Source organism: Mesoplodon densirostris, chromosome 5 (assembly GCF_025265405.1).
Source record: "Mesoplodon densirostris isolate mMesDen1 chromosome 5, mMesDen1 primary haplotype, whole genome shotgun sequence".
Classification (NCBI taxonomy): Eukaryota; Metazoa; Chordata; class Mammalia; order Artiodactyla; family Ziphiidae; genus Mesoplodon; species Mesoplodon densirostris.
Genome location: NC_082665.1, coordinates 60,376,442 through 60,400,134, shown reverse-complemented (window position 1 = coordinate 60,400,134; position 23,693 = coordinate 60,376,442). Strand labels below are relative to the sequence as shown.

Here is a 23,693-nt window from a genome sequence, read left to right as displayed (position 1 = left end):
AACCAAATTATGTCATACATATTTGCTTTCGTTTTTTTTTTGTGTGTGTGTGTGCTGTATGCGGGCCTCTCACTGTTGTGGCCTCTCCCGTTGCGGAGCACAGGCTCCGGACGCGCAGGCTCAGCAACCATGGCTCACGGGCCCAGCCGCTCCGCAGCATGTGGATCTTCCCAGACCGGGGCACGAACCCGTGTCCCCTGCATCGGCAGGCGGACTCTCAACCACTGCGCCACCAGGGAAGCCCTACTTTCGGTTTTTAACAAACGATTTATTTTATAACTAATTAACACATGAGCATGTATATATTAGAAAGTCGAAATTAAAATAGAGCCAAAGGGGCTTCCCTGGTGGCGCAGTGGTTAAGAATCCACCTGCCAATGCAAGAGACATGGGTTCGAGCCCTGGTCTGGGAAAATCACACATGCCCCGGAGCAACTAAGCCTGTGCACCACAACTACTGAGCCTACACTCTAGAGCTCACGAGCCACAACTGAGCCCACGTGCCTAGAGCTGGTGCTCCACAACAAGAGAAGCCACCACAATGAGAAGACTGTGCATGGCAACAAAGAGTAGCCCCCACTCGCCACAACTAGAGAAAGCCCAAGCACAGCAACGGAGACCTAACACAGCCAAAAAAAGAAATAAAAACTCAAAAAAATTAAAAAAATAAAATAACTATTATAACACTCCAGAAATTTCCTTCGTGGCCTCCTCCCGATAATATTTAGTCTCCAAAGATGAATGTTTATCACCGTAGATTAGTTGTGTCTGTGAACTTCATATACATGGAAAGCTGCAGTATGAACACTTTTGTATCTGGCTTCTTTATTCAGTATCATGCCTAAAATTACCCATGTTGATGCAGGTAGCAGTACTTCATTCATTTTCATTGCTTTGTAATATTCTATTAAATGGTTATACCACAATTTATTAATCCATTTAACTGCTGATATTTGAGTTGTTCCTATTTTTTGGCTTTGATGAATAATGCTGACATTCTTGTGCTTGTCTTTTGGTGGACATAAGCACTTATTTCTGTTTGCTATATAATCAGGAGTGGAACTGCTAGACTGTAGGTTCTAAGCATGTTTAGCTTTATTAGACACTGACAAACAGTTCTCCAAAATGGCTCAATTTATTTATACTCTGATTATCAATGTATGAGAATTCCAATTGATTCCCATTGTATTCATTTTCTAGGGCTTCCATAACAAAGTACCACAGACAGGCTGGCTTACAATAACAGACATTTATTATCTGATAATTGTGGGGACCAAAATCGAACTGTTGACTAAATTGGTTTCTTTTGAGAGCTGGGAAGGAGAATCTGTTCCATGCCTTTTTGTGAGCTTCTGATGGCTTGGCCAGCAATCTTTGGTGTTTCTTAGCTTGTAGATGCATCACTCTAAATCTTCTGTCTTCACATGGTGTTCTCTCTGTGTCTCTTCGTATAATATTGCCTCTGTGCTTGTCCAACTTTTCTCCTTTTATGAGGACACCAGTCATGTTGGATTAGGATCCACCCTAATGATCTCATTTTAACTTGATTCCCTCGGTTAAGAACTTATTTCCAGATAAGGTCATATTCTGAGGTGCCTGGGGGGTTAGGACTTCATATTCTTTTTGGGGGACACAATTCAACCCATAACACTCATGCTTGCCATCACTGGGCATTGTCAGCTCTTTAAATTTCAGCTATTCTGTAGTAGTGTCTCAGTGTGATTTAAATTGGCATTTTCCAGATGAGTGACGATCTTCAGTCCCTTTTCCTGTACTTATTGGTTATTTTTATATTCTCTTTTGTTAGGGGTTTGCTCAAGTCTTTTGTTCATTTAAAAATTTGGTTGTGGGACTTATATTCTGGATGAGTCTCATCATACACATGACATGTATGTATGACATATCTATGTGTGTGTATGCACACATGTAAAATATCTTGCTCTACTCTGTGGCTTGTCTTTTCATCCTCATTATAGTATCTTTTTGAACAGAAGTTTTTAATTTTAATAAAGTTTAGTTTATCAATGTTTTCCTTTGTAATTTATCAATATTTTCACTAACTTTTTATGGTTAGTGCTTTTATGTTGTAGTTAAGGAATCTTTGCCTATTCCCAATTCATGAAATAATTCTCCATTTTCTTTTAGAAGCTCTACTGTTTTGCCATTATCTATCTTGGGTAATTTTTGTGGGTGGTGTAAGATAGAGATCAAGTGTCTTTTGTTTCTATATGGATATCCAGTTGGCCCACTGTCATTCACTGAAAAGACCATCCTTTCCTTACTAGATTGTAGTGATGCTTTTGTCAAAAATCCGGTAACCACATATATGTGGGTCTGTTTCTAAACACTTCATTTTATTCCATTGGCCATCTGTTTTTGTGCTAGTGTCACAAGACCTTAATTATTCTTGACATCTGATATTATGAACCCTCTGGATTGTTCTTCACCTTCAGTATTGCTTAGGTCCTTTGCACAGAATAAGTTTGTCAACTTTCATGACAAAACCTAGGATTTTGATTGGAATTACATTGAATCTATAAATCAACTTAGACATAAAAAGATGAGGAAATAATTGTGAACCAGCAAAAAATAACAACAATTAAATTGATGAAGAACTTTTAAAAGATAGATGTCTATGAGCTATAAGAGAAAGTTGAACTGGAGAGTAGTACAGATTCCTGAGCTTAATGTTTTTTATAAAGACAAATAGGGTAATATGTACATACATGTATCACCACCTGTTACCTATTGTATATGTAATATATGAAATATTATATATAATAAATGAGATAATAGATAGGAAGATGAATTACATTTCCTCAGAGTTTGATATAATCCATTTACCTTTAAACTGCAGTCTGTCTGAAAATTTTTGACTCTTCATACTATCAAAACAATGGTATTATACTGTTTATAATGAGATGTTTAGTTAGATGTTTAGTATTCTTCATTAAGAAGAAAATTCTACTTGCTCTTTAACCAAGTCCTATTCAACTTCCACTACATCCTTGTTGAGTTGGTATATGCATGGTTGAATTTTGGATCCAGCGTGATATAATGGTATCATTTATCAGCATAGTACATTGTGATCTTATTATGTAATAATCATGCAGCATGATTAAAATGGTGATGATTGCAAATACTTTTTTTTCCTTCAGATTTCGTGATTCATTGGAAAGCGATACTATTGTGGTTCATGCCATACAAAGTGATCACAAGATATCCTCCTATAGGCTTGTGAAGCCCTCTAAATACTCCAAATCCAAACGGCCGAGTCAATCGGAGAGAAGAGCGAGCAAATTTGAGAGGTTTGAAAAAGAAGGAACTGGAAGAAAGGACAGTCAGAGAGATACAGGTAACCTAAATGACAAGAAGGCTTTTAGGGGCCTCCCTGGTGGCGCAAGTGGTTAAGAGTCCGCCTGCCGATGCAGGGGATACGGGTTCGTGCCCCGGTCTGGGAGGATCCCATATGCCGCGGAGCGGCTGGGCCCGTGAGCCATGGCCGCTGGGCCTGCGCGTCCGGAGCCTGTGCTCCGCAACGGGAGAGGCCACAACAGTGAGAGGCCCACATACCGCAAAAAGAAAAAAAAAAAAAAGAAGGCTTTTAAATCCCTAGTTATTAAAATTTCAAAGTTGAATTATCTTTTTGTGAGCACTTCCCATGTCCAGCTGTTCTTAAATCTAGGATTTCCCCAGATGCTAGTTTTCCTAGGCAGTGTTTGTTCCCAGAGTCCTGGGCCCCATCCCAGAGGGTAGGGCTAGAACACAGCATTTCACACTCTTTTCCAAGAGCGTATGTTTTAAACAGAGTGATGAGCTGAGAATACAGATGTGAAAATAGTGCCTCTAATCCCTGCGCCCTGCCTCTTGTGACTGCCTGCAGGATGACTGCAGGTGAGTAGGAGGAAGACAGGAATTCTGGGAATGGCTTGCAGAGCCCAGTCAAAGATAAAGGTCACTGTAGCCTGGCCAGATCTAGACTAGTGCCCAGGATACAGTACTGACCTTAATACTGGTTCACTCTCTTCATTGAGAAACCTTTAATGGCTTCTTTCTGCCTCTAGGTTAAAATCTGAAACCATTATCCCCATATTTAATCCTTCCACAATATCCCTAATTTATTTCCAATAGCTCATTCTCATACTGCGTGATTGGCACGTTTAGCTTATTGTCCTGCTTGTTGCTTCCTAATTATGTCTGAAACTTCCACATCCAGGTTCCTGATGGAGTGACCAATTCACTCCTCTCCCCTCTGAATTCTCCCCAGTCCTTGGGGATCCAGATCAAATTATACTTTTATTTTTTTAATTGAAGTATAGTTGATTTACAATGTTGTGTTAGTTTCAGGTGTACAGCACAATGATTGTTATATTTATATTCTTTATCAGATTCTTTTCCCTTATTGGTTATTACAAAATATTGAGCATAGTTCCCTGTGCTATACAGTAGGACCTTGTTGGTTATCTATTTTATATATACAAGTTACACTTTTACTATAAAGCCTTTCTGTGGCCACTCAGGCCACATTAAACTATTATTTTACCATGGTGCCATATATTTGAAATATGAAATGAAATGGTAGCTTGTAACTATATGACCATCCATATTATTTAACTTTTTTTGTGTATATCCAAAGTATATCTCTATGCAACTTGAACATAAATAGAGTAATTCCCCCAGTAGATACTTATAACTGATAAAAATCAATTATTTTAATTAATTAATTGTTATAGAAGTATAATTGACCTACAAAACTGTTAGTTCTAGGTATGCAACATAGTGATTCCATATTTCTATACATTACAGAATGATCACCATAATAAGTCTAGTTATCATCTGTTACCATACAAAATTATTACTACGTTATTGACTGTGTTTCCTATGCTGTACATTTCATCCCCAGACTCATTTATTTTGTAACTGGAAGTTTGTACCTCTTGATCTCACTCACCTATTTCATCCCCTCTCCCCCTCCCCTCTGGCAACCAGCTGTTTGTTTTCTATATCTATGAGTCTGTTTCTGTTTTATTATGTTTGTTCATTTGTTTTGTTTTTTTAGATTCCACATATTAGAGAAATCATGCAGTATTTTTCTTTGTCTGACTTATTTCAGTCTAATACCCTCTAGGTCATCCATGTTGTCACAAATGGCAAGATTTTATTTTTTTATGGCTGAGTAATATTCCATTGTGTGTGTGTATAACATATATATGTATACCACATCTTCTTTATCTGTTCACCTATCGATGGACACTTAGGTTGCTTCCATATCTTGGCTATTGTAAATAATGCTGCAGTGAACATAGGGGCACATATATTTTTTGAATTAGTGGGTTTTTTTCCCTTTGGAAAAATATCCGGAAGTAGAATTCCTGGGTCATATGGTAGTTCTATTTTTAATTTTTGAGGAACCCCCATACTGTTTTCTATAGTGGCTGCACTAATTTACATTCCTACCAGCAGTGCACAAAGGTTTCCTTTTCTCTATCTCCTCACCAACACTTGTTATTTGTCATCTTTTTGATAACAGCAATTCTGACAGGTGTGAGGTGATATCTTATTGTGGTTTTGATTTGCATTTCCCTGATGACTAGTGATGTTGAGCATTTTTTCATGTGTCTGTGATAAAGCCCATAATTTTTAAATTCTAGATTTGTGTGTTTCTGACCAGTTTTTTGATTGGTCACAGACCACTGCAGTTGGTATATGTCACCTTAAATTATACATGTCAAATAGGACTCACTTGCTTTTCCCTTCCCCAATCATCATGTTACAGACACTCTTTCCCTGCTTCCCAATATCTGTCAGTGGTCTGTCATTCATTATCTTGTTCTCTAATTGTTATCTCACCAACTTTTTAATAAGGTTCGGAGGAGCAAAAATTGTGATTTAGATCTCTTTATTTTGGTATTCTAAAATACTTATGGGATTTAATTCATGGTAGTTGCTTAATATATACTGCAGATTATTATATATATTACACATTCATTATATTCTTGGATTTTTAAAATGTGGCAGGTTAAAAACAATATTTGAAAGTTTTATTTTGATGTTTAAAAAAGATTGAAAAAAAATGTTGACTCTCTGTACAGGTGGGAGTATTAGTGTGCCAGAAGAATCAATCATAGAAAAAGGGAAGAAATTTCGACCTAAAACCCTAAGTGAAATTATGGTGGAAAATCAAATTGAGAAAACAAGGAAACTTATATTAAAGGCTGAAAGGGCCCAACTGAAAATTCAGCAGCGAAAAAAAGAATGGGAGGAAATGTAAGTTTTTTTACCTGAAATCTTTTGTTTTAATGAGTCTCAAAATGTCTTTTAAAATCTTTACATTTATTGACATTGGTATTTAAATAAAGAACTAAAAGAAATAGAAACCGATAGAGATATTAAAGTCAAGTTAGGTGGATCTTTCAGGGTGGTGATACTGTGGTGGACCTTCAGTGACCCCTTGAGTTTCAGGTCTAGGAATTTCATTTTACTAATATATTCAGTGATTTTTAAGAATTAAGAAATTCTTTTCTATCCCAACATTAAGAAGATATTACTCCTGTACGTTCTTCTAACATCTTATAGTTTGGGTCTTCATCTTTAGGTCTCTAAAGGTACTTTCATTTAACAAGCACATCTTTTCATTTATTTGTTTTCCACCTTTATATCTTTGGTTAAATATCTCTTCATGTCTTTTGCTCATGTTCAGATAACAGTGTTTATCTTATACTGTTGACTTTTGAGAGTTCTTTGTATATTCTAGACATGAGTACTGTGTTGGATATTTTATTTGCAAATATTTTCTCCTAGTCTGTGGCTTGTCTTTTTATTCCCTTAACAGGATCTTTTTCAGAGCAAAAGTTTTTAATTAGGTTGAAGACAATTTATTGATTTTTTTCCCTATGAATCTTGTTTTTGGTATCAGGTCTAAGAACTCTGCCTAGCCATAGGTCCCAAAGATTTTCTCCTATTTTTCTTCTAAAGGTTTTATAGTTTTACATTTTACATTTAAGTCTATGATCCATTTTGGTGTTCATTTTTGTGTAAGATGTGTAAAATGTAGGATTTAGATGTAATTTCATCTTTTTTTTTTTGCCTGTGGGTGACTAATTGCTCTAACACCATTTGTTGAAAAGGCTCTCTTTCCTCCATTGAATTGCTTTTGCACCTTTGTCAGAAATTATTTAGGCATATTTGTGTGGGTCTATTTCTGGGTTTGCTTTCTGTTCCATTAATCTATATGTCTATCCCTTTGCCAATACCATAGTGTCTTGATTACTGTAGCTATGTAATAAGTCTTGAAATTGGGTAAACTGATTCCTTTCATCTTATTCTTCTTTTTCAAAATTATTTTAACCATTCTAGTTATTTTGCCTTTTCATATAAATCATATATTTACCCCCCAAAAATCTTGCTGAAATTCTTTAGGAATTATTTTAATCCTGTTTATCAGTTTGTGGAGAATTGACATATTTATTATGTTGTCTTCTAATCCATGGACATGGTATGACTCTGCATTTACTTAGATCTCCTTTGATTTCATCAGTGTTTTGTTGTTTTTAATATAAAAGTCCTATATATATCTTGTTAGATTTACACACAGATATTTCACTTTTGGGACCAATTGTAAATGGTATTGTTTTTAATTTTGATACTTATGTGTTCATGGTATAGAAATAAAATTGTATTTTGTAGGTTTATCTGGTATTCTGTAAACTTGCTGAACTGTCATATTAGTTCTGAGACTATTTTTGTAGGTTCCTTGGGAATTTCTGTGTAGACAATCATGTAATCTGTGAATAGAGACAGTTTTATTTCTTTGTATCCAATCTGTTTGCCTCTTCTTTTCTTTTCCTTTCCTACTGCACTGGCTAAGACTTCCAGTACCATGTTGTAATAGCATAGGGAGAGCTGGTGTCCACAAGTTGTTCCTGATCTTAGGGGAGAAGCATTCAGTACTGATGGTGTAACTTTTCATTCTTTTATTTCAATCTGCTCATATAGCTACATTTGACTTTAGTGTGTTTTTGACAGCATATAGTTGGGTTATGTTTTTAAACCCACTCTGTCAATCTCAGTTCTTCACTGGGTGTATTTAGACCATTTACACTTAATGTAATTATCAATGTTTAGGGCTTATATCTGCTATTTTATATTTTGTTTTCTATTCTCTATTTTTCATTTTTCTTCTTTTTCTTGCTTTCCTGTGGTTTCTTGAATATTTTAGAGTTCCAATACGATTAATCTGTAATGTTTTTGAGTGCATCATTTTGTGTAGCTTTTTAGTGTTTGCTCTAGGTATTACATTATGAATACATGACTAATCACAGTCTGTTTTAGCTGACTTTCTCTGATTTCAGCAGGATAAAGAGGAGTGTCATCTTATTATGAGTATAGAAGTCCAGGTTACCCATTCTTCTCCAGTTGACACCTTAGGAAGGAAGGGTCTACTCGCTGGTCAAAGTTGGTGCTCCAGATTCCACTAGGCTCCCACTAATACCACTTTGCTCTCCAGTTGACCTCCACTGTTACTGTGGAGCATGGTGAAAATCATTACTCTCCACTAGGGCTCCTCACACACAACTGCAGCAGGGAGGGGGAAGGGTAGATCACCTTGTTACTGCTAGGCAGGAGTGGAAATCCAGATTCCCTTTGGGGTCTCCACTCACACTGTGGTAGGGAGGTTTGTTCCACACTGGTGATGAAAGTCCTGGGAAGGACTCACTTTCTCTAACACCACTCTGTTGGGGTTGCGTTGCCTTGTTAAAGCCTGGTGATGGAGGAAGTTTAGACTCCCACTTGGCCTTTGCTGGCATGGGTGGAAGTAGCACCACATTTTTTTTTTCTGTGGAATTGGCTGGAGTAGAGAGTTTAGTGTCTACAAGTTTTTTCTCTCGCCATTCTGTTCTTGATGCTTTAGCTAGAGAGAGAAGGATTTTGTTGGGCTTTTGTTGTCTAAACACACTGGGGTTTCTGAGTTACTGTTTTCTTTCTTTTTTTTAAATTGAAGCATAGTTGACTTACAATGTTGTGTTGATTTCTGCTGTATAGCAAAGTGATTCAGTTATACATTTATATACATTCTTTTTTATATTTTGAGACATTATGGTTTATCACAAGATTTTTTTTTATAGATTTCTCTTTTTTTAATTAATTTATTTATTTATGTTTTTTGGCTGTGTTGGGTCTTCGTTTCTGTGTGAGGGCTTTCTCTAGTTGCGGCAAGTGGGGGCCACTCTTCATTGTGGTGCACAGGCCTCTCACTATCACGGCCTCTCTTGTTACAGAGCACAGGCTCCAGGCGCACAGGCTCAGTAGTTGTGGCTCACGGGCCTAGTTGCTCTGCGGCATGTGGGATCTTCCCAGACCAGGGCTCGAACCTGTGACCCCTGCATTGGCAGGTGGATTCTCAACCACTGCACCACCAGGGAAGCCCCTATCACAAGATATTGAATATAGTTCCCTGTGCTATAAAGTAGGACCTTGTTGGTTATCCATTCTATATAAAATAGTTTGCATCTGCTAACCCCAAACTCCCTATCCATCCCTCCCCCATGCCCCCTCCCTTTTGACAACCACAAGTCTGTTCTCTATGTCTGTGAGTATGTTTCTGTTTCATAGATAGGTTCATTTGTGTCATATTCTAGATTCCACTTCTAAGGGATACCTTATGGTATTTGTCTTTCTCTTTCTGACTTAACTTCACTTAGTATGATAATCTCTAAGTCCACCCATGTTGCTGCAAATGGCATTACTTCATTCTTTTTATGGCTGAGTAGTATTTCATTGTGTATGTGTACCATATCGTCTTTACCTATTAATCTGTCAATGGACATTTAGGTTGTTCCCATGTCTTGGCTATTGTAAATAGTGCTGCTGTGAACATAGAGGTGCATGTATCTTTTTGAATTATATTTTGTCCAAATATATGTCCAGGAGTGGGATTGACAGATCATATGACATGAGTTTCTGTTTTCTTTAGCTCCAAGTTCTGAGACATACAAGGCAAAAATAAAACCCGGAGAACTTGCCATCATATACTTCCTTGGGTCCCAAGGTTTTTTGTGGCCTACCTTCTCTTCACCTTTCAGAATCTTCTTATATTTGTTTTATATATAATGTCCAGGGTTTTTATTTTCTGCTTGCTGGAAAAAGTAGCAAAATGTGGGTCTATTCCATCTTCCTGGAAGTGGAACTCCTCTCAATTGATTTTTCTCATATTTATCTTTAATCTAATGATGTTGCTAAGCTTACTTGGTGTAGTAGCTTTTTTTCAGATTCTTTACAGTAGTTTACAGTAGTACAGTCATCTGGTCTCATGGGAGATGAGCCTTATCTTTCAGCCTGGCCTGAGATCTTCATTGTCTCTTAGACCTTTGTGATTATCCAAGGCATATTCTTTGTTCTTAATGGCCCCCAGTGGCTGAGAGTGTGCCAAGATCCATTTCAATATGTGTATTTTTTCATTAACCAACGTGTGGGAATCATTCAGCTAGTTTCTGAACTTCTTTCAGAGGTAATTATACTGTGAATAGCTGTAGATTTGGTGTGTCTGTAGGAGATGGTGAGTTCAGGAGCCTCACATGTCACCACCTTGGACCAGAATCCTAAACCTGGTGTTGCCTTAGGAGAAGCTACTGAATTCTGCTTCTATGAGCTTTACTTTAGACAGTAGTTACTCAATCATTTTTGAGCTGCTCCACCAAGCTCAGGCATCAGTGGAAATTTAATCTGTGGAGATTTCAAAAGCTTACTAGCTCTTTTTACTCTCTGGCTCACTCTGTCTTGCTCTCTCTGCTTCCATCTCCCTTTCTCTCTGTCACACACACATACCCTTCTTTGCATCAGTATCCCTGATGAACATAGATGCAAAAATCCTCAACAAATTTAGTAAACTGAATTCAACAACATATTAAAGGGATAATATACCATGATCAAGTGGTATTTATTCTAGGGATGCAAGGATGATTGAACATCCACAAATCAGTGTGACATATCACATTAACAAAAGATAAAAATCATATCATTTCAATAGCTGCAGAAAAAACATTGACCAAGTTCAACATCCATTCATAATAAAAACTCACAGCACACTGGATATAGCAGGAACATAACTCAACATTATAAAGGCCATATATGACAAACCCACAGCTAACATTATACTCAATGGTGAAGAGCTGAAAGCTTTCCCTCTAAGGTCAGGAACAAGACAAGGATACTCACTATTGTTACTTCTATTCAACATAAGAATGAAAGTTCTAGCCAGAGTAGTTAGGCAAGAAAAGAAATAAAAGGCATCCAAAGGAAGAAGTAAAGCCATCTCTGTTTGCAGATGTCATATTATATAAAGAAAATCTTAAAGACTCCACCAAAATACCATTAGAACTAATAAACAAATTCAATAAATTTGCAGGATACAAAATCAATACACAAAAATCAGTTGTGTTCCTATACACCAATTATGAACTATCAGAAAGAGAAATTAAGAAAGAAATCAAATTTACAACCACATCAAAAAGAATAAAATACTAAGAAATAAATTTAACCAAGGAGGTAAAATATCTGTACACCAAAGAGTATAAGAACAGTGAGATAGAAATTAAAGAAAACTCAAATAAATGGAAAGATATTCTGTGCTTATGGATTAGAAGACATAGTATTGTTAAAATATCCATAGTATCTAAAGCAATCTACAGATTCAGTGCAACCCCTATCAAAATGCCAATAGCATTTTCCATAGAAATGGAAAAAAATACTAAATATTGTACAGAACCAAAGACCCCAAGAAACCAAATCAATCTTGAGAAAGAAGATCAAAGCTGGAGGTATCACACTCCCTGATTTCAAAACTATATTACAAAGCTGTAGCAATCAAAACAGTATGGTGCTGGCATAAGAAGAGATATATAGGCTAATAAAATAGAATAGAGAGCTCAGAAATAAACCCATGCGTATATGGTCAATTTAAGACAAAGGAGCCAAGAATATGCAATGAGGAAAGAGAGTCTCTTCAATAAATGGGGCTGGGAAAACTGGACCACTATCTCACACCATACAAAAAAAGAAACTTAAAATGGATTAAAGACTTGAATGTAAGACCTGAAACCATAAAACTCTAGGAAAAAAATAGGTGGTAAGCTCCATGACATCAGCCTTGCAATGATTTGTTTTGGATTTAACATCAAAAACAAAGGCAATAAAAACAAAAAATAAATAACTGTACTACATTAAATAAAAAGCTTCTGTACATCAAAGGAAACCATCAACAAAATGAAAAGGCAACTCATGGAATGGGAGAAAATATTTGCAATCATATATCTGATAAGGAGTTAATATCCAAAATGTATAAAGAACTCATACAACTCAATAACAAATAAAATAAAATAAAAATGGACAGAGGAACTAAATAGACATTTTTCCAAAGAAGGCATACCGATGGCCAACAGGTATGTGAAAGTGTTCAGCATCACTAATCATCAGGGAAATGCGAATCAAACCCACAATGAAATACCATTTCACACCTGTTAGAATGTCTGTCATCAAAAGGACAAGAGATAACAACTGTTGGTGAGGGTGTGGAGAAAAGAGAATCCTTGTGTACTGTTGGTGGGAACATAAGTTGGTGTAGCCACTATGGAAAACAGTGTGGGGATTCCTCAAAAAATTAAAAATAGAACTACCATATAATCCAGCAATTCCACTCCTGGTTATATATACAATGGAGATAAAATCATTATCTCAGAGATATCTGTACCCCCATATTCATTGTATTTGTAATAGCCAAGACAGGAAAACAACCTAAATCTCCACTGATGGATGAATGGATTAAAAAAAGTTGTGGCACATATATACTGTACAACAGAATATTATTCAGCTATAAAAAAAGAAAGCAGCCCTGCCATTTGTGACAACACAAATGGACATTGAGGGCATTATACTAAGTGAAACAAGTTTGACAGAGAAAGATAAATACTATATGATCTCACTTGTATGTGGAATCTAAAAAAATCTGACCTTATTGAAACAGCAGATTGGTGGTTGCTAGAGGCAAGGGGTGTTGGGGGGGATGGGAGAAATGGGTAAAAGTGGTCAAAAATACAAACTTGCAGTTATAAGATAAATAAGTTCTGGGAATGTAACTTACCACATGGTGACTATTAACAATACCGTTTTGTGTATTTGAGCTGAGAGAGTCAATCTTAATAATTCTAAGTATAAGGAAAAAATTATAACAGTGTGTGGTGATAGATGTTAACTAAATTTATTGTGGTAAATGTTTTGCTATATACACATATCAAATCATTATGTTGTATACCTTAAACTAATACAATATTGTATGTCAATTATATCTCAATGAAACAGTAAAATAAAATAGACTTGATATTTTCAAAAAATATTTTGCTGGATTTGATTTGCTAGTAATTTGTTAAGGACTTTTGTATCTTATTAATGAAGAATATTGTTCTCTAGTTTTATTTTTATGCAATGTCTTCTCTGGGTTGTTATCAGGATAACAGTGGTTTCATAAAAAGAGTTGAAGTTTTTCTTTTCTATTTTCTGAAAGACTTTGTTTAGGCTTGGTATTATTTCTTCCTTAAATATTTGATAAGACTTATCAGTAAAGCCATCTGGACCTGGAGTATTCTTTGAAGGAAGGTTGTAAATTATAAACTCAAAATTTAAATTATTACAGTGCTGTTCAGATCTTCCATTTCTTCTTGGGTCAGTTTTGGTAATTTGTGTCTTTCAAGGAATTTGTGCATTTCATCAGATTTATTGGCATAATATAGTTCAAATAATACTATTCCCTTATTATTATTTTAATTTCTGTAGTATCTGTTGTGTTTTCCTCTTCTATTTTTGACATAGTTAATTTGTATCTTCTCTCTTTCTTGATCATTCCAGCAAGAGGTTTATCAATTTTATTAATTTTTTTAAGCAACTAGCTTTTGGTTATAGATTAAAAAAATATTGTTTGTCTGATTTCTATGTCACTGATTTCTGTTCTATATCATTTCTTTCATTCTAGTTTGATTGGGTTTAATTAACTCTTTTCTTTCTTGTTGAGGTTTAAGTTTAAGGTGTAAACTTTGATTTTATACTTTTCTTCTAACGTAAGTATTTAAAGTAAAAATTTCCCTCTAAGCCCTGAGCTGCATTCCACTAGTTTTGATATATTTTCATTATTATTCAGTCCAAAATATTTTCTAGTATCCCTTGTGATTTCTTCCTTGACTTGTGGTTTATTTTAAAATGTGCTATTTAGTTTCCAAATATTTTGAGGTTTTAAAAAATACCTTTCTGTTTGATTTCTAATTTAATTTTTTGTGGTCTGTGTGAAAATAGTCTGTGTGATTAAAATTCTTTTAAATTTATTGGAAATTGTATAGGCCTGCATATAGTCTCTTAGTTAAAGTTCAATGTGTGCTTGAAAAAGAGTGTGTATTCTTGTATTCTTGGGTGTACTGTTCCATACGTGTCAATGAGGACAAGGTGATTGATAATATTGTCTAAATCTTCTATTTCTCCTACTTTGAAGGCATGACTCTTTTGGGGTTTCTACTGAATGTCTTCTACATTTAACAAGGTCTCTTTAGCTGGTGGGATCATAAGCAAGTCCCAGCCATGTGTAAACTATGAGAATTAGTTGTCTTACAGCTTCCCAGTATTTGACTTTCCCCAGATGTTCCTTGTTCACCTTCATGGTGTTTCACATTACAAGTGTACAAATTAATACTCAGCCAAAAACTCAAGAGAGCCCTATATAGATTTCTTTGTGTAGCTCTGATAGTCTTTTCCACAAAATTCTAGCCATTCTGGCCTCTGTGAAATCTGATTTCTGGGATTCCAACCCTACTCCATAGTATGATAATTTCCTCCATGCAGAAACTAGGAGACAGTAAGGATTACTTATTTTGTTTCACTTTTCTCAGGAATTACAGTCCTGTGCTGCTTATCATTCAATGTCTGAACATAGTTGTTTTATATATTTTTGTTCAGTTCTAATTATTTGTAGCATGAGGATAATTATGGGCTGTGTTTCTCTCACATGGCAAGAGCAGAAGTATTTTGTTTCTTCCTTTCCTTCCTTTCCTTTCATTAAAAATATTAATCTTTCCTTTTAGTGCTGTTATACACAAATGAACAATTGTCAGTTAATACATTAGATGGCATGTGTTTCCTCTGCTATACGTATGTTTGCTTTCCCCTAAAGGGCTGACTGAAGCTATATGCTCATGTTGACTGACAGGCTTCACTTTAAAGAATTAGGTAGATTAGGCTCTCCCAATGAAGATCCCCTCCAGTGGGGTGCCAACCCATACATAGCTACCTTAGTATTTCCCAAGCAGAGAGGTCAGTTTCTGTAGAGATTAGTTCTTCAGTTTTAGTTTATGTATAAGGTTGCTACTGCCTTGCATGTGTGTAGATGGGAAAGCTGGGAGGGCTCAACTGGTTCAGGCATTCCTTTTCAATCCTCTAATTAATTTTACCAAATAGTGTCTAACATTCCATTCCCTGCTCCATACCTGCTCCATCTTTGCTTGGAGCCTCTTAGGAACTCTATCAAGAAGACCTAATCCAATTCTTTTTATAGCCTTCTCCTGGGGGTATCTGGGACTAGAGTTTTCATTGGTCTGGTTTATCCATTAATACAATTTCATCTTCTTTCTGTCTTCTAGAAATGTATCTCTATCACTAGTTTGCTCATGGTTTTCTATCCCATTCTCAACTTTCCTAGTGATTTACTTCCTTTGACACCCCACAGTGCCATTTCCATGGAATGTGGGAAAAGAGAGGGAGATAAATACATATATACTCGTGCTATCATTTTGAATCACATGCCTTTTTTTGAAAATGTTATGACAAACTTTATGACAGTCGCTTATGTTTTTTAAAAACTTTAACATTTTAGTGATTAAAAAACAACAACAACAACAAACCTGTATCCAAAGTGTAATTTCTATTGAGGGAATAAATAACAATGTTGATCTAAATTACTTTGAAGTTAAACAAAGCCTAAGAATGATTCAGATTATTTCAGCACCATCTAGTTGTTTATTTTTTATTTATTACTTATTATTTTGCTTGAGGTGCTTTAAAAATAGCCATTAACATAAAAAAAATCTTGGGCTCTATAGGAAAAGGCAGCACCACAGACTCAGAATTATGCTTTTGCTTCATGATTAAATTTGATTATATGCCTAAAGTAGACAAACCAGAGTTTATTGTCAGGTTTATGGCTGAGTTTTCTGTTTTTCTGATAGGTACAAGAGTAAACCTGATGATGACTATGAAGATCCCAAAGACGTTCAAGCCATCAAAGAGGCCCAATTGTATATGGGAGACTTCAATTTGAAGACAGCCCCAGACTATAAGATACCTGAACACATGAGAATAAATGCTGCCAAGAAGGAAGAGGAACTGGGATACCTCGACTCTATGGTACTTACCCATAGCTTTCATGACAATGAGGCACACACCCTGGATTTTCTTGGGTTTTTTTTGTTTGTTTGTTTTGTTTTATTAGTTTCTGCTTTATAATAAAGTGAATCAGTCATATATATACATCTGTTCCCCCATCCCTTCCCTCTTGCATCTCCCTCCCTCCCACCCTCCCTATCCCACCCCTCCAGGCAGTCACAAAGCACCGAGATGATCTCCCTGTGCTATGCGGCTGCTTCCCACTATCTATCTACCTTACGTTTCGTAGTGTATATATGTCCATGCCTCTCTTTCGCTTTGTCACAGCTTACCCTTCCCCCTCCCCATATCCTCAAGTCCATTCTCTAGTAGGTCTGTGTCTTTATTCCTGTTTTACCCCTAGGTTCTTCATGACATTTTTTTTCTTAAATTCCATATATATGTGTTAGCATACAGTATTTGTCTTTCTCTTTCTGACTTACTTCACTCTGTATGACAGACTCTAGGTCTATCCACCTCATTACAAATAGCTCAGTTTCATTTCTTTTTATGGCTGAGTAATATTCCATTGTATATATGTGCCACATCTTCTTTATCCATTCATCCGATGATGGACACTTAGGTTGCTTCCATCTCCGGGCTATTGTGAATAGAGCTGCAATGAACATTTTGGTACATGTCTCTTTTTGAATTATGGTTTTCTCAGGGTATATGCCCAGTAGTGGGATTGCTGGGTCATATGGTACTTCTATATGTAGTTTTTTAAGGAACCTCCATACTGTTCTCCATAGTGGCTGTACCAATTCACATTCCCACCAGCAGTGCAAGAGTGTTCCCTTTTCTCCATACCCTCTCCAGCATTTATTGTTTCTAGATTTCTTGATGATGGCCATTCTGACTGGTGTGAGATGATATCTCATTGTAGTTTTGATTTGCATTTCTCTAATGATTAATGATGTTGAGCATTCTTTCATGTGTTGTTGGCAGTCTGTATATCTTCTTTGGAGAAATGCCTATTTAAGTCTTCTGCCCATTTTTGGATTGGGTTGTTTATTTTTTTGCTATTGAGCTGCATGAGCTGCTTATAAATTTTGGAGATTAATCCTTTGTCAGTTGCTTCATTTGCAAATATTTTCTCCCATTCTGAGGGTTGTCTTTTGGTCTTGTTTATGGTTTCCTTTGCTGTGCAAAAGCTTTGAAGTTTCATTAGGTCCCATTTGTTTATCTTTGTTTTTATTTCCATTTCTCGAGGAGGTGGGTCCAAAAGGATCTTGCTGTGATTTATGTCATAGAGTGTTCTGCCTATGTTTTCCTCTAAGAGTTTGATAGTTTCTGGCTTTACATTTAGGTCTTTAATCCATTTTGAGCTTATTTTTGTGTATGGTGTTAGGGAATGATCTAATCTCATACTTTTACATGTCCCTGTCCAGTTTTCCCAGCACCACTTATTGAAGAGGCTGTCCTTTCTCCACTGTACATTCCTGCCTCCTTTATCAAAGATAAGTTGACCATATGTGCATGGGTTTATCTCTGGGCTTTCTATCCTGTTCCATCGATCTATCTTTCTGTTTTTGTGCCAGTACCACACTGTCTTGATTACCGTAGCTTTGTAGTATAGTCTGAAGTCAGGGAGCCTGATTCCTCCAGCTCCGTTTTTCATTCTCAAGATTGCTTTGGTTATTCGGGGTCTTTTGTTTTTCCAAACAAATTTTGAAATTTTTTGTTCTAGTTCTGTGAAAAATGCCAGTGGTAGTTTGATAGGGATTGCATTGAATCTGTAGATTGCTTTCGGTAGTGGAGTCATTTTCACAATATTGATTCTTCCAATTCAGGAGCATGGTATATCTCTCCATCTATTTGTATCATCTTTAATTTCTTTCATCAGTGTCTTATAATTTTCTGCATACAGGTCTTTTGTCTCCTTAGGTAGGTTTATTCCTAGATATTTTATTCTTTTTGTTGCAGTGGTAAATGGGAGTGTTTTCTTGATTTCACTTTCAGATTTTTTATCATTAGTGTACAGGAATGCCAGAGATTTCTGTGCATTAATTTTGTATCCTGCTACTTTACCATATTCATTGATTAGCTCTAGTAGTTTTCTGGTAGCATCTTTAGGATTCTCTATGTATAGTATCATGTCATCTGCAAACAGTGACAGCTTTACTTCTTCTTTTCCAATTTGGATTCCTTTTATTTCCTTTTCTTCTCTGATTGCTGTGGCTAAAACTTCCAAAGCTAAGTTGAATAAGAGTGGTGAGAGTGGGCAGCCTTGTCTTGTTCCTGATCTTAGTGGAAATGGTTTCAGTTTTTCACCATTGAGGATGATGTTGGCTGTGGGTTTGTCATATATGGCCTTTATTATGTTGAGGAAAGTTCCCTCTATGCCTACTTTCTGCAGGGTTTTTATCATAAATGGGTGTTGAATTTTGTCGAAAGCTTTCTCTGCATCTATTGAGATGATCATATGGTTTTTCTTCTTCAGTTGTTAATATGGTGTATCACATTGATTGATTTGTGTATATTGAAGAATCCTTGCATTCCTGGAATAAACCCCACTTGATCATGGTGTATGATCCTTTTAATGTGCTGTTGGATTCTGTTTGCTAGTATTTTGTTGAGGATTTTTGCATCTATGTTCATCAGTGATATTGGCCTGTAGTTTTCTTTCTTTGTCATATCCTTGCCTGGTTTTGGTATCAAGGTGATGGTGGCCTCGTAGAATGAGTTTGGGAGTGCTCCTCCCTCTGCTATATTTTGGAAGAGTTTGAGAAGGATAGGTGTTAGCTCTTCTCTAAATGCTTGATAGAATTCGCCTGTGAAACCATCTGGTCCTGGGCTTTTGTTTGTTGGAAGATTTTTTATCACAGTTTTAATTTCAGTGCTTGTGATTGGTCTGTTCATATTTTCTATTTCTTCCTGATTCAGTCTTGGCAGGTTGTGCATTTCTAAGAATTTGTCCATTTCTTCCAGGTTGTCCATTTTATTGGCATAGAGTTGCTTGTAGTAATCTCTCATGATCTTTTGTATTTCTGCAGTGTCAGTTGTTACTTCTCCTTTCTAATTCTATTGATTTGAGTCTTCTTCCTTTTTTTCTTTTTTTTTTTTTTTTTTTTTTTTGGCAGTACGCAGGCCTCTCACTGCTGTGGCCTCTCCCGTTGCGGAGCACAGGCTCTGGACGCACAGGCTCAGTGGCCATGGCTCACGGGCCCAGCTGCTCTGCGGCATGTGGGATCCCCCCGGACCGGGGCACAAACCCGTATCCCCTGCATCGGCAGGCGGACTCCCAACCACTGTGCCACCAGGGAACCCCTCCCTTTTTTTCTTGATGAGTCTGGCTAATGGTTTATCAATTTTGTTTATCTTCTCAAAGAACCAGCTTTTAGTTTTATTGATCTTTGCTGTCGTTTCCTTCATTTCTTTTTCATATATTTCTGATCTGATCTTTATGATTTCTTTCCTTCTGCTAAATTTGGGGGTTTTTTGTTCTTCTTTCTCTAATTGCTTTAGGTGCAGGGTCAGGTTGTTTACTCAAGATGTTTCCTGTTTCTTTTTTTTTTTTTTTTTTTGCGATACGCGGGCCTCTCACTGTTGTGGCCTCTCCCGTTGCGGAGCACAGGCTCCGGACGCGCAGGCTCAGCAGCCATGGCTCACGGGCCCAGCCGCTCCGCGGCATGTGGGATCTTCCCAGACCGGGGCACGAACCCGTGTCCCCTGCATCGGCAGGCGGACTCTCAACCACTGCGCCACCAGGGAAGCCCATTTCCTGTTTCTTAAGGTGGGATTGTATTGCTATAAACTTCCCCCTTAGAACTGCTTTTGCTGTGTCCCATAGGTTTTGGGTCGTCGTGTCTCCATTGTCATTTGTTTCTAGGTATTTTTTTATTTCCTCTTTGATTTCTTCAGTAATCACTTCGTTATTGAGTAGTGTATTGTTTCGCCTCCATGTGTTTGTATTTTTTACAGATCTTTTCCTGTAATTGATGTCTAGTCTCATAGCATTGTGGTCAGAAAAGATACTTGATACAATTTCAATTTTCTTAAATTTATCAAGGCTTGATTTGTGACCCAAGATATGATCTATCCTGGAGAATGTTCCATGAGCACTTGAGAAAAATGTGTATTCTGTTGTTTTTGGATGGAATGTCCTATAAATATCAATTAAGTCCATCTTGTTTAATGTATCATTTAAAGCTTGTGTTTCCTTATTTATTTTCATTTTGGATGATCTGTCCATTGGTGAAAGTGGGGTGTTAAAGTCCCCTACTATGAGTGTGTTACTGTCGATTTCCCCTTTTATGGCTGTTAGTATTTGCCTTATGTATTGAGGTGCTCCTATGTTGGGTGCATAAATATTTACAATTGTTATATCTTCTTCTTGGATCGATCCCTTTATCATTATGTAGTGTCCTTCTTTGTCTCTTCTAGTAGTCTTTATTTTAAAGTCTATTTTGTCTGATATGAGAATTGCTACTCCAGCTTTCTTTTGGTTTCCATTTGCATGGAATATCTTTTTCCATCCCCTTACTTTCAATCTGTATGTGTCTCTAGGTCTGAAATGGGTCTCTTGTAGACAGCATATATATGGGTCTTGTTTTTGTATCCATTCAGCCAATCTGTGTCTTTTGGTGGGAGCATTTAGTCCATTTACATTTAAGGTAATTATTGATATGTATGTTCCTATTCCCATTTCCTTAATTGCTTTGGGTTCGTTATTGTAGGTCTTTTCCTTCTGTTGTGTTTCTTGCCTAGAGAAGTTCCTTTAGCATTTGTTGTAAAGCTGGTTTGGTGGTGCTGAACTCTCTCAGCTTTTGCTTGTCTGTAAAGGTTTTAATTTCTCCATCAAATCTGAATGAGATCCTTGCTGGGTAGAGTAGTCTTGGTTGCAGGTTTTTCTCTTTCATCACTTTAATTATGTCCTGCCACTCCCTTCTGGCTTGTAGAGTTTCTGCTGAGAGATCAGTTGTTAACCTGATCGGGATTCCATTGTGTGTTATTTATTGTTTTTCCCTTGCTGCTTTTAGTATGATTTCTTTGTGTTTAATTTTTGACAGTTTGATTAGTATGTGTCTTGGCATATTTCTCCTTGGATTTATTCTGTATGGGACTCTCTGTGCCTCCTGGACTTGATTAACTATTTCCTTTCCTATATTAGGGAAGTTTTCAACTATAATCTCTTCAAATATTTTCTCAGTCCCTTTCTTTTTCTCTTCTTCTTCTAGAACCCCTATAATTCAAATGTTGGTGTGTTTAATGTTGTCCCAGAGGTCTCTGAGACTGTCCTCTGTTCTTTTCATTGTTTTTTCTTTATTTTGCTCTGCATCAGTTATTTCCACTATTTTATCTTCCACCTCACTTATCCGTTCTTCTGCCTCAGTTATTCTGCTATTGATCCCATCTAGAGTATTTTTCATTTCATTTATTGTGTTTTTAATCGCTGCTTGATTCATCTTTAGTTCTTCTAGGTCCTTGTTAACTGTTTCTTGCATTTTGTCTATTCTATTTCCAAGATTTTGGATCTTGGAAATAGAATCTTTGATCATCTTTACTATCATTATTCTGAATTCTTTTTCAGGTAGACTGCCTATTTCCTCTTCATTTGTTAGGTCTGGTGGGTTTTTATCTTGCTCCTTCCCCTGCTGTGTGTTTTTCTGTCTTCTCATTTTGCTTATCTTACTGTGTTTGGGGTCTCTTTTTTGCAGGCTGCAGGTTCATAGTTCCCATTGTTTTTGGTGTCTGTCCCCAGTGGCTAAGGTTGGTTCAGTGGGTTGTGTAGGCTTCCTGGTGGAGGGGACTAGTGCCTGTGTTCTGGTGGATGAGGCTGGATCTTGTCTTTCTGGTGGACAGGTCCACGTCTGGTGGTGTATTTTCGGGTGTCTGTGGACTTTTTATGATTTTAGGCAGCCTCTCTGCTAATGGGTGACGTGTTCCTGTCTTGCTAGTTGTTTGGCATAGGGTGTCCAGCACTGTAGCTTGCTGGTCGTTTAGTGAAGCTGGGTGCTGGTGTTGAGATGGAGATCTCTGGAAGATTTTCACCGTTGATATTATGTGGAGCTGGGTGGTCTCTTGTGGACCAGTGTCCTGAAGTTGGCTCTCCCACCTCGGAGGCACAGCACTGACTCCTGGCTCCTCAATTTGGGATGATTCATTGTCTATTCATGTATTCCACAGATGCAGGGTACATCAAGTTGATTGTGGAGCTTTAATCCACTGCTTCTGAGGCTGCTGGGAGAGATTTCCCTTTCTCTTCTTTGTTCTCACAGCTCCCGGGTCTCAGCTTTGGATTTGGCCCCACCTCTCCGTGTAGGTTGCCGGAGGGCGTCTGTTCTTCACTCAGACAGGACAGGGTTAAAGGAGCAGCTGCTTCCGGGACTCTGGTTCACTCAGGCCGGGGGGCAGGGAGGGACAAGGAGTGCGGGTGGAGCCTGCAGCGGCAGAGGCCGGCGTGACATTGTACCAGCCCAAGGCACGCTGTGCGTTCTCCCAGGAAAGCTGTCCCTGCATCCTGGGACCCCGGCAGTGACGGGCTTCACAGACTCCCTGGAAGGGGGGCGTGGACAGTGACCTGCGCTCGCACACAGGCCTCGTGGCGGCGGCAGCAGCCCCAGCGTCCCACGCCCGTCTCTGGGGTCCACGCTTTCAGCCGCGGCTCGCACCCGTCTCTGGAGCTCCTCCAAGCAGCGCTCTTAATCCCCTCTCCTCGTGCACCAGGAAACAAAGAGGGAAGAAAAAGTCTTTTGCATCTTCGGCAGGTCCAAACTTTTTCCCGGACTCCCTCCCAGGTAGCTGTGGTGCATTAGCCCCTTCAGGCTGTGTTCACGCCGCCAACCCCAGTCCTCTCCCTGCGCTCCGACTGAAGTCCGAGCCTCAGCTCCCAGCGCCGCCCGCCCTGGTGGGAGAGCAGACAAGCCTCTTGGGCTGGTGAGTTACGGTTGGCACCGATCCTCTGTGCGGGAATCTCTCCGCTTTGCCCTACCTAGGTACGTGGGGAGTTTCTTGCCTTTTGGGAGGTCTGAGGTCTTCTGCCAGCATACAGTAGGTGTTCTGTAGGAGTTGTTCCACCTGTAGCTGTATTTCTGGTGTATCTGTGGGGAGGAAGGTGATCTCCACGTCTTACTCTTCAGCCATCTTCCCCGGAATTCTGGATTTTCTTGTTTTAGTTGAATTCTGCTGAAACCACCCATTTTGTTAGCTGGTCCATAAAGATATATAGTCGTATAAATTTAGAATTGGAAAAGGCCTTCATGATTATTTAGAATAATGCCCCTTTTTACAAATGAGGA

The 23,693-nt window shown here is 37.8% G+C and overlaps 1 protein-coding gene across 1 annotated transcript in view; it reads left to right on the top strand.

Annotated features, from left to right (window-relative positions):
- The window catches only part of CFAP44 (cilia and flagella associated protein 44), a 137,217-nt gene that overhangs the window by 77,093 nt on the left and 36,431 nt on the right, over positions 1-23,693 (top strand). The window contains exons 22-24 of the mRNA XM_060098942.1: positions 3,159-3,355; positions 6,093-6,267; positions 16,257-16,434. Of these exons, the coding sequence (XP_059954925.1) occupies positions 3,159-3,355; positions 6,093-6,267; positions 16,257-16,434 (550 nt within the window). The remainder of the gene's footprint in view (positions 1-3,158; positions 3,356-6,092; positions 6,268-16,256; positions 16,435-23,693) is intronic.